This window comes from Phoxinus phoxinus (assembly GCF_949152265.1).
Source record: "Phoxinus phoxinus genome assembly, chromosome: 20".
Lineage (NCBI taxonomy): Eukaryota > Metazoa > Chordata > Actinopteri > Cypriniformes > Leuciscidae > Phoxinus > Phoxinus phoxinus.
The window spans coordinates 25,232,977-25,249,216 of record NC_136895.1 but is presented as its reverse complement, the minus strand read 5'-3'; the positions used below and the strand labels follow the sequence as shown (position 1 = coordinate 25,249,216).

Here is a 16,240-nt window from a genome sequence, read left to right as displayed (position 1 = left end):
ACCGTTTTTTTTTTTTTTTTTTTTTTTGGTTACACTATTTTAAGTTGACTTAGTTACATAACTCAAATAAGTTCTGTGTTAGTTACTTGTAATTATGCATAATTTACTGTTATTACTGTATTAAGTACACTTAGTAGTGTGTAATGTCACCTTAAAACAAAGTGTTACCATTTAGTTTACTATAATAAATAAAGTATCATTTTATAAAACTAATAGAAACTTTTAAAAACTAAACTTTTGAATGGCGGTGTTAATCAATGTGTATCTATTGCTTTTTTTACTCTGTATTAATCACAGTATCACATGTCTAATAATAGCCATTTACAACGGCAGGAAGAGGCACTTCACTTACAAACTAAACACACACACACACACACACAAAAAGAATGGCCACATCAGGTTTCAGTTTGACTCAGAAGATAATGTTCAGTAAATTGGTTCTGTGAGATCATGCATGGTTTAAACTTTGTACTTTTTCCATAAACTAAACTTGATAACTGAATATTTACATACAAACTTTTGAAATCAGTGGAGTTAGGCTCCATTTTACCATAACATGTATAGTTTATCCAAAATTTTGAAAATATTCTTCAACCTTTAGCTATAACACAGTCAGGAAACTAGTTTTTAACAACTATCAATGTTAGATGATAAAAATAACAGTTAGTCTTACTATGAGGCAAAAGAACATTCTTATATTACATATGTAACTATATACATCATGCGCATGTGTGTGTGTGTGTGTTAGGATGGTCAGACTGTCGGGGGAGGATTCACAAACCACATTACTTCTGTTGTGTTTCCAGATCAGATGTTTGACTGAACAGCTGAACATGTTTCACGTGTTTGCTTTGTTCTGTTTGTGCTGGTGGAGCCTGATCAGTAAGTTATACATATATTTTTCATACGTGTCATTTATATAGAGTAATAAACTCTTGCTGCGGTTCAATTGTTTTCATCTGTCTTCAGATCTCTCTTGTTTTAGAAATCTTAATTTCAATGATTACAAATGCAAGTTTTCCCCAAGCAATTTCTAAAACATAATTTAAATCATTAAATTAAATACTTTTGCACAACTACAGACGTTGTTGAAATTCAGAAATACAAATGAATTGAATATATATCCTGTACTTGTCTCTGCTGCTGTTCTTCAATTATATTTAATCTGTGTAAAACCTGCTCATGTTCTCCAGGTGTGTTTGGTGAGTCAGTGTCAGTGATGGAGGGAGATTCTGTTACTCTAAACACTGATGATACTGAAATACGTAAAGACGACGAGATACGGTGGACCTTTACAGGAAATATGATTCTAGCTGAAATCAGTAAAGGTGCTAGAATCTTCTTAGCACATGATCCTGACTCAAAGATTAAGAGATTAAGAGACAGACTGAAGTTGGATCATCAAACTGGATCTCTGACCATCACACACACCACAACTGAACATGCTGGAGATTATCAACTACAGATCAACAGTGAGATCAAGGGGTTCAGTCTCACTGTCTATTGTAAGTTTAATGTTTGTAGCTATATAGTAGATAATAGAATAATTTCAATTAAGCATAATTTTCCTCTCTGATATAATAACCTTTTATACATACATGGAGAGGAAGATCATATGAGACACTCACTGACAGACTGACACTTCAATAAACACTTTCTGAACTACTCAAATGTATCTCTTTTCCAGCTCGTCTGCCTGTTCCTGTCATCATCAGTAACTCTTCACAATGTTCATCATCAAATTGTTCACTGGTGTGTTCATCAGTGTTGAAAGTGTGTGATGCGACTCTCTCCTGGTACGCAGGAATCAGTGTATTGTCCAGCATCAGTGTGTGTGATCTCAGCATCAGTCTCTCTCTACCTCTGGAGGTGGAATATCAGGATAAAAACACCTACAGCTGTGTGCTGAACAATCCCATCAGCAACCAGACCACACATCTGGACATCCACACACTCTGCCACACATGTCCAGGTACCACAGCACTGATCATATATGTGTGTGTTTACTGACCTCTTTAGTTGTAGATCTAATACATTCACTCACATTAACGACTGTCTCTCTTTAGCCGTTACAGCACCGCTCCCACAGACTCCTTCACACTCTCCTTCAGGTCCTCCAGTCTCAGTGTCTCTGATGATAGTGTTGATCTCTGCTGGATCCCTGATGATTGTTGCTGTAGTCGTTGGGATCTTCTGCATCTGCAAAAAACAAAGAAAACGAGATCAAAAAGGCAAATTTTACCTTCTTTTTATGATAATACTTTGAAAATAGCATCATTTTATCAAAACTATTCTCATAATTTTGTTGTTAACACAATCTATTTCCTTTTCATTTTACATGTTTAAAGTTGCAGCTAATTCTCACATTAATGTCTCTATGAATAATAACTTAAGCTTCAATTATTCAATTTCACCATACAAAGAATGAAAATGACTTTACTTTTGAATAATCCCACCTGAGTTTGCTTTATGAAATATATCTAAAAATGCTATACACATACTCTGTAACTTTTGTGTGTGTGTGTAAAAGTTATAGGTGTCACAGGTGGTTGCAGGAAGGCAGACGAGGATATATTTCCACAACGAAGGTTTAATGGTAATTAAATACAGGACAGCAGAACAGGCCGCAACACACACTATTTTCCAACGGAGATCGGACACACACTGACTAAACAGACATAACTTACATGCAAACACATGACGATGATTAACTGAACACAGGTGACTCAGATAATACAGCTGAACTGGTAATGATGTGAAGATGACACGTGACATGTGAATACAAGCAGACAAGTCCAAATGAAAACAAACTAACCCAAACACCACTGTGACAATAGGCTTAATGTCAAATTAAATGTATTAATGTCATTTTTAAAAACTGCTGTTCAACATTTAATGAAATGCATTAATGCTTCTTTGACAGCAATACAGCAACACATATGTTGTAAAGAAACTAATGCATCTGTTGTTGTAGAGACAGTTGAGACTCCTGCAGAAGAGATCACTTACACTGATCCAGTGTTCTACAAAAAAAACACGCATAAATCAGTAAGACAATTTATTATTAATTTATGTTGTTGTGTGTTTGTATCATCCCAGCAAAGTCATGTGGAGTTTACATGTTTAAAAGCTGTAATTTTTAAAGTTGATTCTTAGCAAAATACACTTTGTTCTTTCAAAATGATATGTGCTCATTAATGTATAATTACTTCTACCAACTAATCAAGTATTCTCGTAAGCGTAGAATCTGCCATTTCTAATACATACGGGCGAGTCGCTCGAATGGTGGAAACCATGTTGCGCCTCCATCTTGAAAATACATTAGCCAAAGAGGGACACACCTGGAAATTCAAGCGTCGCCTTTCACGTTTTTACACTCAGTGACACCGTGACGAATGCGAGGGGGAGATTACCATAGGTTTCAACGGAGAAAAGTGTAGTCAATTAGAAGCACTCACTTCCTGATCGCCAGGCGTAGTGTGCATGATCAAACTAAGCTTGACGACGTAGATGTGACGTGAGCAACCTGTCTGACAGTTGTCAGTCTTCTAGTAGCTGTGCCGAGATAAATCTGAATCATTCCCTTCCGAATCTCGCAGAGACGGAGAGCGTGAGTGTTAGCTGTCCATGAGCTAGCAGCAGGAGCAACTTTATCACTCTCTATGGGCTTCTCCATTGACTTTATGCCTCCACGTCCCCCCGATTGCTTGCAAGATTCTCCTCCGGTCTATACGGTAATTTCTCGACTGCGACAGAGAGTCGTGTGGTTAAGACGCAATCGTTAGCCTATTTTTACAAAAACTGCTTCTACGGGGCCATAACGTAAGATACAAGGTAATGGAGCCTTTTATACATTTTCGTGTTTCTTTAGAAATAAATAATGGACAAATGGAGTCTTTAAACGCCTCAGATGTAAAGTTATTCGCTGTCAAAGTGACGCCAAAATGAATGGGAGTCAATGGAGTACTAACAGCAGGTGGGGGTCTGCTAATCAATGGTGGCCCCCGGGGAAGCTTCGGTTTCCGGCTGATGGATTACCCCCTTGATTTATACGAGTGAGTCGCTCGAATGGCGGAAACCACGTTGCGCCTCCATCTTGAAAATACATTGGCCAAATAGGGACATGCCTGGAAATTCAAGCTTCGCCTTACGCGTTTTTACACTCAGTGGCACCGTGATGAATGGGAGGGGCTAGAAAGTAATATTCAGTTGGTAGTCATATACAATTTCACCGCTAGATGGGAGAAAATCCTACACAGTGTAGCTTTAATGGTTCATGTCCATCACACACAACTCATATTGATTATATATTATACATTCAAATGACTAATTACTTGATAAAATGTAATCTGGGATGTGATACAAACAACAGAATACACATCTACACATTAGAGATCCTTTGTAGATGAAGTTTAAAGGTCTTGCAGTCTTTAAGTGTTTCTCAGTTGCTTAAAAAATACATGGTTTAAATGACTAATTACTTGCTATAAACAACACAATAGGATTGTCAATTGTGCTGATAAATGTTATTAGAAAACACTATTTATCACATTCTCAATCTTCAGGATGAACCCACTATCTATTATTACTAAAATTATCATTATTATATTGCATTATGTGCTTTTTTTACAGAAAGTTGAAGAGGAGGATAATGTGGATTATGCACCAATCACAATAAGATGAAGTGACAACCATGGTGTGAATGCAGCATTAGCTTCAACCCTATTAAACCTGATCAAGCTGATCAAGTCCTTCAGGCTTATGTAAAAACTTCAGGTATGTGAAGCCGGGTTGGAACTAAACTCTGCAGGACAGTGGGTCTCCTTGAAGACCTCTGATCTAAACCTTATGGTCCATTGGAGCAATTATATTTTTGACTCTTAAATTCTTAAATGACCATGAGTGTAAATCTCATGAAAATAGTGCAAAATGTAGATGCAAAACTGTGGTCTCATTTATTACCTCTGTACACAAATGTGGTTTGATCTGTTGTGCCGGAGCTGTGTGTTCGATGTCAGAGAGTGTGTCTGGTGTAAAAAGTGTGTCAATAGCCTGTGGTTGGAGGGCTTTTTCCATTCCTGCTCACATGAAACCACTTGACTTCTGCTTTAAAACCAAAGAATACTGAACTCATCAATGCTGGTGTTTGACCAAAAAAAAAAGGTCTCAAATCAAACAAAGAAATTAGGGTGGAATATGAAAATAGAATATACTTTGTGCTTATATTCATCATGATCTTATATACTCTTATATATGCAGTGATTGTGAAGCCAAGCAGTGCTGGTTTCAGTAGTTATTTCCAGCTTTAGCAACACTTCCTTGTAAGAAGAACAATTTTGTTTCTGTTAATGTCTGGGTCATTTTAAGAATAAATGCTATGATTTACAAATATGATTTATGTTTGATGTTTGTTCATTTTTCATCAGTTTTGAGGAGAAAATAAAAGTAGCAAGGCTGCTAACCAAGTTGCAAGTTTCAGTTGCATTTCAACGCTGCTGTCCGAAGGTAAAACTAGAAATGTCAATTATAGTGTGGAAATTCAAATCAATTCAATTAGAATTCAGTGTGACACCTGATCCATAATGTGAAATGGTCACTACATTAAAACTCCTTCATAAGACAGGGAAAATAGATTTGCCTTGTTTCAATGAGGGTGGGTAGCCTGGAGGCTGACGTAGAGGTGGAAGCCTCCAGGGCGGACCCAGAGACTCTGGAACGGCGGCGGCCATCTGGGGACGAAGCTCTGGAACGGCGGCGGCCATCTTGGGACGAAGCTCTGGAATGGCGGTGGCCATCTTGGGACAAAGCTCTGGAACGGCAGCGGCCATCTTGGGACGAAGCTCTGGAATGGCGGTGGCCATCTTGGGACGAAGCTCTGGAACGGCGGCGGCCATCTTGGGACGAGAGCCTGGAACGGTGGCGCCCATGACGGGACGAGACTCTGGAACGGTCTTAAGTTCAAGTTCACCGCTGTTGAAAAGGCAGATGGTGACTGAGAAAGCCTCAAAGTTCTCTCGAGGTCCCACACCGGGCAGGCATGCCTTCGTCTCCGCATTGAGGCATGTTTGCAAGAAAACACTCAATGAACGGCCGGGAAGAAGGTAAGGCACGCCAGGTCGAGAAACTCTGAGGTGTGGGCCTCGAGAGAATGTGCAGGTGGGAACCAAGGAGAGTGATGGGAGATGAAGTGCAAGTCTGTGGGTGTTTCTCAAAACCAAGAATGCAAAGAACGGACTTGTGTTCTTGGGGAGAACGCTCTTGCTAGTTGTTCTAGGAAGAATGAACTCACAAGGTGACAAGCACACAGAACGCTGCTGACAGTTTGAGACGATGTGTTCTTGCTGGTATTGCGCAATAATACCCCCGCACAAACGCCGTCTGCAGTACCCAAACATAATGAGAATTATTGACGATAACAGCCAGGCTTTATCGCCCAAGCCTACCCTCAGCTCAAGGGATTACTTGTATATTCATAACAATATATATTCAATACAATGTAATGTATATTCATAACAATAAAGCAACGCCTGTCTCCTTTCATTCTGCTTCTGTTGTTTGTTTGTATACATCACTAGCCAACGGCGGGAAAAAACGCCGGTAAAAGGCAATGGTCTCTTGACTGTGGGGGCTCGCAAGCTAACTTAACATCCGCAGGCGCTTATGGAGGTTCTCACTTCCGAAAACGTTTGAGCACATTTTCAATTCGGCATACATTTTCGTAAAAATGCCAATATTTAAAATCTACACAGTTGATTTCTCGCATCACATGTCCTCAGAAGTGAATTTAGTGATGAAATAGCGTACGAAATTGTAGAAAACGACTTTCTGTATTAACCTGTCTCTCCTTCCTCGAAATCCGAAATGAATGCTGGGATATTTCAGCCGTCAAGTTCACACAAGTTACCAACCGATGCATCCTCGGTAAAATGGACGTGTCAAGAACACTTCCGGGATTTTTAACCGTTCTTGCCATAATGCAAACTTGTGTATTGGGACAGTACTTGGGCCACAAAAGATGACGTTTCACAAGAACACAAGTACAGACAAGAACACAGATTGAGAAAGGCCCAGTGACACCTTGTGTAGGCTAATACCAGCAAGCAACAGCATAATAGGCTAACAAACACAAATGCACTTATAAAGGCTATACTAGATCAGTGACATTGCTGCATACCTTTTATGGTTTGCACATTTTTCATTTTATTATTTCTTTTTTTCACTACCTGAGGTCTTAAACTTCTTAAATCAGGAAGTCAAGCAGGAGGATGACGTTTTGTACGCATGTGTCGTCACCAGATGATAATCACGTTTGGTGTGATGCTGCTTCCTCATTAATGATGTACAGTTTGCATAAACTCTAGAAAGCTGGTTATTGTACAAAGCTTTTTAGGAAGCGAAAGTGATGTTTGCGCTTACATGCACTGTGTTGGCAATAGTTTATTGTATTAATGCTGACGTAATGCTTCAGAACTGCAAAATCTCTGTAATAAAGCTATGTCTTAAGCAACACCATATTAACAGAGGTGTAAAAAAAAAGAAAGTACTTGTAATACAAATGACCAGTGGATGATGGCATATATAATGAGTGATTCACTGATTCATACATTCAAATCAATTTCATGAATGAAAAACAATATGGGTTTGCTATTATTGTTGAAGGTTCAAAAACAGACATTTGCCTAAAATATAAAAAATTTACTAATTTCTTGTTTGTTGAAGTTGTGCTGCTCGTGTGATAATGCTTATATCATAGACATGGACAGCAAACAATATGGACAGCGCGTCTCCGCTTCCTTCCACTGTAGAAAAATGAAGCCAAAATATCCCAGTAACGGTCGTTGTCGATTACGACCCTCGGAGCCCAATCGTAAGCACAGCTGTCAATCATTACGTTACACCCGTTTTTTATAGCATCAAAACCAAACTTGTCGGAAAAACGAACACCCTAAAACCCATAAGACTTTTGTTCATCTTCGGAACACAAATGAAGATATTTTTAATGAAATCTTAGAGATTTCTGTCCCTCCATTGACAGTTTATGCAACTACCACGTTGACGTTTCAAACATTTCATAAAGAAAGTTCATAAATTAATCCATATGAATAGAGCAGGTTAGTCCAAATTTTCTGAAGAGATGCTTTATACGATGAACATATATTATATGAGACTTTTATTCACATAAAACATTGATCAACACACACATCAGTTATGATAAATGGAAGCTCAACATGTTCGCTTGACATGCGAGAACCAATGAGGTTCATCCTCGTGTTACGCATCACGTCTGAGATTCTGTTTATGTTTGTTGATAAATGTTTATGTAAATAAAAGCCAAAATTCAATATATTTTTATAAAGTAATCGATTCTATTTTTGGACTAAAACAAAAGAGGACTAAACCACTCAATTCATATGGATTAGTTTAATGATCTGCTTCTGAACTTTTCGAAGGGTGAAGTTGTGTAGCTGTCAGATTTAATTAAAAAGATCTTCATTTGTGTTTCAAAGATGACCAAAAGTCTTACGGGTGTTTCGAAAGTCTTACGACATAAGGATGAGTAAATGACAGCTTATTCTCCTCAGTGCATTCATGTCAAATTCAGCTCATTTTTCTGAGTGTGAAAATTCAAATGATACTTAAACTTCAGCAATGAAATCTGCAGAATTACACTGGACATTTAATTGTGTTATGCATTCGATAAAAGTTCAAAAACTGTTGGTTCTGGAAAGAAATGTGATTTGATCAGAGAGATGTTGATCGGTGGACAAACAGCTTTCGCATGAGAATGTGTCTGCTACTGGTGTTTGTGGTAAACGTGCGTTTGTGTGTGCATTTCTTGAGGTTTGAAGAGTGTGAGTGTGTCTGCATTTTAGTGTGAATAGTGTGTCTGGAAAAGGACTTCCACAATTTGACTTCCTCTCAAACAATGTCTGTGAAATAGTACGAGTGATGTTCAGAAGCATAAACACACACACACACACACACACACACACACGACCTTAGATAAGCTTAGCTAGTTTGTTTCCAACTCTATAGCTTAATTTTGAAAAACTATTTTAAAGGTGAACTATGCCGGGTTTTTTAGCTTAATTTACCTGAACTGAACAGCTTCGGAGTCATTGGAATGGTTATTCTTTCGGGTTGAATGGTGGCCGTCTCACTTCCCCCTGGTGCCCGTGAGCGGGAAAACCACCCTTGCAACTTTGGGCCATCAGGAAGGAAGCGTCAGGAAGTATCGCGTGATGTCTCGCGATGTAACGAATTGCTTTATGTCAAACAAATAAATGTGTTATATAAATACAAAATTGATAAATACAAAATTATACATTTTAAGAACAAATGCTTGACTTACTGCAAGTTGTAATATTTAGTATGGCATCATGCTGAAGTTACTGGATGTTACTAGCCCAAGGCCTATAAAAATATAAAACTGTAAGAAACTGCATATAAACATAGCATCATTAGGATAATAGTTGTTTTTGAAACAGTGAAGTTTTTCTAGAAACAAACTTTTTTACAACCACTATCAGCAACAAACGCCAGTCACCTCATAATGCTGTTATCACTCTATATTTAAAATAAAATCACTCAAAGAAAACACCCTCCGCAAAGAAACAAGACATAATTTGAGTCATAATTCCACAGGATAAATGTGGTATTTGCTTTGTCAAACACTTACTATTGCTTATTATTACTTATATTTTGTTATCATGTCTGTCCACTACTTGAAAAAGAAAGAAAAACAGATGCATTAACCACAAAGCAATTGACCGTCATAATCATATTTATCCACAAAATGTGTAGTTATTGTTACTACTACAAAAAAAACATAATTTGAGATCTTCTTCAAAGAGTGTAAGATGATTTTTGTCATTTCTTTTGTTAGACAGTGGTGTCAGATCCCACATTACCATTTTACTGTAGTAACAATCAGTAAAATAACTTACTATTTTCTGTTTGTTTCCCTATTTACTGTTTTAATTTTTTTTTGTTGCAAGAACAGCATCCCACACAGTGTGCCCTTGATATAAAGTGCATTATGTTTCACTAATATAAAGTGTACACTACAAAGAGTATTCATACTGTATTATAGCGCCATCTAGCGTCATAACTAGGAATTAATCATTAAGAATGCAGTTATGATTGAATCAGATATTTTTAATGGCATTTATCACATGAACATACACATCTTTCACGTTAGTTTTTGCTTGTTTATTCAGGCGGATGCAAAGTTTAAAAAAATGAATACATGATGTCTAACAATATTTATCTCATGCAAGGCACAGGATTTCTTCACAAAATAAAACCTCTTCATGTGCATATATAATTTACAATATTTGAAAAGCTTATTAAAAACACTGCCAAATTAATGAAACAAAATCATCTATGTCCAGCACGTATTGATTTATATCATGACACGATCCATTGTATTTTGTTAATTTGGCAAATAACAGCATTTTAACTCTGGCATGACAAAACATTTACATGACAACAATATACAAATCCTATTGATGATATTTACACATCTACAATGAGTACCAAACAAAAGACAAACCATAAAAAAAGTAATAAGGGGAAAAGAGTTTTGACAAAAGAACAGAAATGCAAGAAAAAAATACCACATATTGATAATACTGTTAATTGCATTACACAAAACATGCTTCATAATCAGAACTGAGGGATACAAATGAATTAAAGTGTATGCGCGTTGTTCACACGCTTCATAATGGCTAAGCACGCGCCCTTATAATACCATATGACTAACGCGCAACACGCCACTGTCTTTAGACTCGGTTTTTCCTGGTCAGTGGCGGAGTTGTTTTGTAAAATGGCAAAATAGCGCCAGGGAACGTTTGCGCCGGAACACACCTCCTCTTTTCGCTAAACTCTTCTTTTTTTAAATAAATAATACAAACTATACAATAGAAACATAACTATCCTAATCTAATATGGCCAGCTCAAAAAAAAAAAAAAAAAAAAAAAAAAATTATATATATAGCCTATATATAGTCGATTCTTTTCTATATATTCTCAAAAGCCACGAATCAATCTTTTTTCCTTTTTTTTTAACAAGTTACTGAACATAATATCTGATTATGTTAAGCTTAGTCTTCTCCACTAGATGTCTAGATGTGCTTCTCAGACAGCATGCAAATTATAACATTAATTATCTTTCACGTTTCCTTGCGCTTAAAGGATTAGTTCACCTCAAAATAACAATTTCCTGATAATTTACCCCAATGCCATCAAGATGTTCATGTCTTTCTTTCTTCAGTGGAAAATAAATTAAGTTTTTTGAGGAAACTCTTTCAGGATTTTTCTCCACACTATGCACTTCAATGACAACCAAATTGTTGAAGTCCAAATCAATGCAGTTTCAAAGGGCTTTGAAGTGCTTCAAATGTCTCTGCACGATCCCAGCTGAGGAATAGGGTCTTATCTAGCGAAACGATCTGTCATTTAAAAAAAAAAAATAATAATAATAATAATAATACGCCACGTATTACATCATCACTGTAACGAGCAGTCAGTGTCGTGAGGATCCATATGCAGCTTTATTAAAACAGAATGCAAGTCAAACAGGCAGAGTTCAATCACAGGCTTCAAGCACAATGTAGATAAGGCAGAGTTCAGGCTGAAGATCAGGGCAGGCGGCAAACACACAGGATAATCAAATGACAATGCAGATGGAATCAGAATAGGCAGGCAGCAAAGAATCAGAGTCCAGTAAACAGTCCAGGTCATACACGGGAAATCACACACGGAATAAACGCTCAGAAATGTTTGCATGGCAAGACAAGACTTCACAAAGAGGAAGCTGAGAGAACAGTTTAAATAGTTGAGAGTCATTGGGAAACACCTGTGAGTCAAATCAGCCACAGGTACGGGGTATATGGGAAATGCAGTCCAAAGAGTTAGTACTCAGGTGATAGTGACCTCTGGTGGTGAGCGGAGGGAGCCACAGAGGCTGAATTTGTGACAATCACATTGGAAAGGTCACGAAAAAAATAAAATAAATACATTAAAACAAAGATGTCGGACGATTTTGAAGTTAGAGGAGAAAATGAGACGGAGTTTTTCGCCCTTCCCTACTTTTTTGAACCACAGTTAGCAGACAAATAACCTATGCAAATAACTTAGATAGATGACGTGAAACGTCACTTTTCCAACGTGATTACGTAATGTGTGGCGCCTCGCAGACTAGCACAAGATGAACAATTATGGTTAAAAAGTACGATATACATTTTTTTTTTTTTAAATGACCAGTCGTTTCGCTAGATAAGATCCTATTCCTCAGCTGGGATTGTCAACTTAAACTTTGTCAACTTTGTCATCTGAAAATGCTCGCCTTGGCGAGTATCCATGTACACGTAGTCAGTTATGCCTTTAGTAGACGTAAACAGTAGAGAAAGACAACAAATGTTTATCATATTGAATCCCTGCAGCTCTTAAAGTGACAGCAGCCTAATATTCTTGCTGCTGTATGTGTGTTTAATGTTAATCAAACAACAAATGACAGAGAAATCACTTACTGCTCTTCACTAAATAACCTTTTTGTCACTTTAACCCTCTGGTGTCGGCAAACGCGCCGGTGCGTTTTGCTCGTTTTTTTTACATAGCAGCAAAATAGACTTAAAATACTCCGTCATTTTTGGTCATACAGACTTAAGAAATATGAAAAAATAAGCTATTAAATGTCTACTTTTTTATGTGTCCACTTACAATCGAAATAAAACATTGTGCATAATGACAAAACATAATGATTAACCTTTAATTCATTTGTACAATGAGGATTATATGCAGTGTTATTTTACATTTGATTACTTTATTCAATATCTGTACCTGAAAACTACTGTTAGACCTACCTGAAAAACCTTTACATTTAATTTGTCTCTTTGTTCTTGTATTTGTTTATTTGTGCTATTGCTTGTAGTTTAAATATTTGTTTTAATTAAATTTCACTGGTATCTAAATTGTTGGTGTCATAACTATGAGGTTCATAATAGCAGGGGGGAAAACTACAAAGTAATCACACATGCACTAAAAGCCTCTTGCACAAGATGTTTGTCCATCCAGCAGATCACACCATGTTTCTGAAGAAATCAGACCACAGGTTTCAGTTTGACTCAGATGTCAGTGTCTCACCTCAGTATGACCGGCAATGAGAGATGGAAGATGATTTGACCTGTTTTATCATTCACTAGCTACATGATTCTGAACCATTTTAAAGTCCACAATCTTTTTTTAACATGAATTTTAGGAAGATTTACACAATATTACACACTATACTTTTACATACTTAGTACAGTCAGACAACTACCATCATATTTATCAATGGTAATAAAAAAGAATATTTTTTTGCTATTAATAACATGTAAAGTCTTAAGAGCACCCAAAAAATGTTTATATGCAATAATATATAATATACAGATCATGTGTGTGTGCATTAGAAGGGTTAAACTGTATCGTGGGAGGATGCACACCAGCTTGACTGTTTCCAGCGGATATAGTCTTATTACATCAGACACTGAACTACTGAAGACAATGTTTCACGTGCTTGTTTTGTTCTGTTTGTGCAGGAGTTGTCTTGGTAAGTTATAAAATATTTCTACAGCTTAATTATTTCTGTTTCAGAACATTATCAACTTCTGCTGTTCAAATTAGGGATTAGCATTTGCTTTTCTACCCAGATTTACTGAGATTTACTTTATAGTCTGTTTTAATGTCCCACACACACACAACTATGAAATGATTGAAAATAATTAGCAGAGTGAAACTTGTTTTACAGATGTGAGGGAACCATCACATGTTTATTTTGCTCTTCATGAGATAGTGTAAAGATCATGTTCATCTGTCTACTCTTATAAGTGATGCTTAATCTTTTGTGTGTCTGCTGTTCTTCGAATCACATTTAAATTGAAAAAACTGATTTCAGGGTTTCTAAACCAACAAGAATGAAAACTTGTTTCGTTCTCCAGGTGTGTTTGGTTATGAAACAAATGAAATACAGTCAGTGTCAGTGATGGAGGGAGATTCTGTCACTCTAAACTCTGGTGTCACTGAAATGCATGAAGATGAAGACATACTGTGGACATTCAGACATGAAAAGTCTGTCTTGGCTAAAATCAGTAGAGTAACTTCCTCCACATCTGATGTTCCTGATGGAAGATTCAGAGGCAGACTGAAGCTGGACGATCAAACTGGATCTCTGACCATCACACACACCACAACTGAACATACTGGAGATTATCAACTAGAGATAAGTGGAGTGAAATCGTCATCAAAATCATTTAATGTTTCAGTCTATGGTGAGTAGAGATCATTTGTCCAAATGTTCACATATTCTGGTTTTATTTTACTTGAGCTATTAAGAATGTAAATATCTGTAAGATCTCAGTATACCAAGCATTTTTTTTTAATCAAGTTCATCCATATTCCATTTTATTCTCATGTTTTCCAGCTCGTCTGCCTGTTCCTGTCATCATCAGTAACTCTTCACAATGTTCTTCATCCTCTTCATCATCAAATTGTTCACTGGTGTGTTCATCAGTGTTGAATGTGTGTGATGCGACTCTCTCCTGGTACGCAGGAATCAGTGTATTGTCCAGCATCAGTGTGTGTGATCTCAGCATCAGTCTCTCTCTACCTCTGGAGGTGGAATATCAGGATAAAAACACCTACAGCTGTGTGCTGAACAATCCCATCAGCAACCAGACCACACATCTGGACATCCACACACTCTGCCACACATGTGCAGGTACCACAGCACTGATGATATATGTGTGTATTTACTGACCTGATCTCTGTCTTCTGTTGTAGATCAGACTAATGCGTTCACTTCTTTCTGTATCATTAAATATCTAGATGGACAGTCTACTTCACAGCCAGTCTCAGTGTCTCTGATCGTGTTGATCTCTGCTGGATCTCTGATGATTGTATCTGCAGTCGGGATCTTCTGGATCTGTAATAAAACTGATCGAGAAGGCAAGTGTTACCTGCATGCTTATAAGAAAGAATTGGAAATTGGATGTTTTGCTTTTAATGGAAATTTTTATTTTGTTATAGTTGTTGAAGATGAAAGGGTTCAGAATAGAGATAATGAAGAGATCACTTATGCAAATCCAACATTCTACAAACGAAATGCACAGAAACTGGTGAGTTCATTTTTATTGCAATGTCTTTTTTAGTATTTTATATGATCTGACACACATGCATAATACACATGTTAGTAAAGACACTATTAGTTTTTAGTCTTCTGCTCTGATGGGTTCAGTAGATCAGTGGTTCTCAACTGAGTCTTTTCTGATAGCAGACAGCAGGGGAAAATAGATGCAAATAATACAGTTACTAACCATAGCATTCATAGGGTTAGCCTGGAAGGTTCATTCACAGCCCATTTCCAAAGGGGCGTCACCAACGGACGTTGCTCAAATGCCTCTGGGCGCAATTGGATAGACCTAAAACCAATCAGAGTGATCGTCATCGTGTAAAGCCCGCCTCCACGCTTGTGATTGGTGCTTTGATTTGGAAGGATTGGAAATGGGCTTGAAAGGGTTCTTGGCCAGAAGGACTTGCAGAGCAAATCTAAATTTGCTGGAAGAACGTCAGGGTTTTCCCAGGGTAAGTTAGGGTAGTAAAATAAATACATTTTTAAAATGGAAGAGGATGTTGCATAGTATTTGGGGGCAATTTCATTGGTGCAGTTTTTTGTTTTGTTTTGGCCAATAATAACACAATATTTGGCACAGTGTTCATTTTAGGTAAATCTCACTTCTGCTGCTGTTTATGCATCTGAATCTTATTGCATTTACAAAAAAATGGTTAATCATTTTATATTTAGTTAAATTACCTTTTAATTAGAAAATGTAATTCTATTTTTGAATCTTGTGATGTTTTTATTTACAGACAGCTAGAGAGGAGAATCACACAGAGTATGCGGATGTCTGCATATGATGATGAAACTCTCATTTGCCGTTTGGATTTACGTGAACTCTGATCTTCATAAGCTTTGGACAAGTTTTGGGATTGTTGAATAAAAAAAATCTAAAATTGAACATAGGCTATGATATTATGTAAAAACCAGCTCAGTTTGAGAGTCTTGAGTAAAAACATGTTGTGCTATGGTTCCCTTATATATATATATATATATATATATACATACACAGGTGCTGGTCATATAATTAGAATATCATCAAAAAGTTGATTTATTTCAAGAATTCAACTTAACAGGTGAAATTAA

The 16,240-nt window shown here is 37.0% G+C and overlaps 2 protein-coding genes and 1 long non-coding RNA gene across 2 annotated transcripts; all 3 read left to right on the top strand.

Annotated features, from left to right (window-relative positions):
- The window catches only part of LOC306987895 (SLAM family member 5-like), a 332,963-nt gene that overhangs the window by 23,714 nt on the left and 293,009 nt on the right, over positions 1-16,240 (top strand).
- Positions 750-5,386, top strand: LOC306987884 (uncharacterized protein; the record flags this gene model as incomplete). Its single annotated transcript, XM_079592504.1, has 7 exons — positions 750-882; positions 1,194-1,505; positions 1,688-1,972; positions 2,067-2,231; positions 2,537-2,596; positions 2,975-3,048; positions 4,633-5,386. 7 exons carry the CDS (start codon positions 750-752, stop codon positions 4,681-4,683), a joined length of 1,080 nt encoding a protein of 359 aa, XP_079448630.1. The 3' UTR covers positions 4,684-5,386.
- LOC306987961 lies at positions 14,818-15,985 on the top strand. Its single transcript, XR_013795291.1, has 3 exons — positions 14,818-14,985; positions 15,067-15,155; positions 15,907-15,985. It is a non-coding gene; the product is annotated as an uncharacterized lncRNA (long non-coding RNA).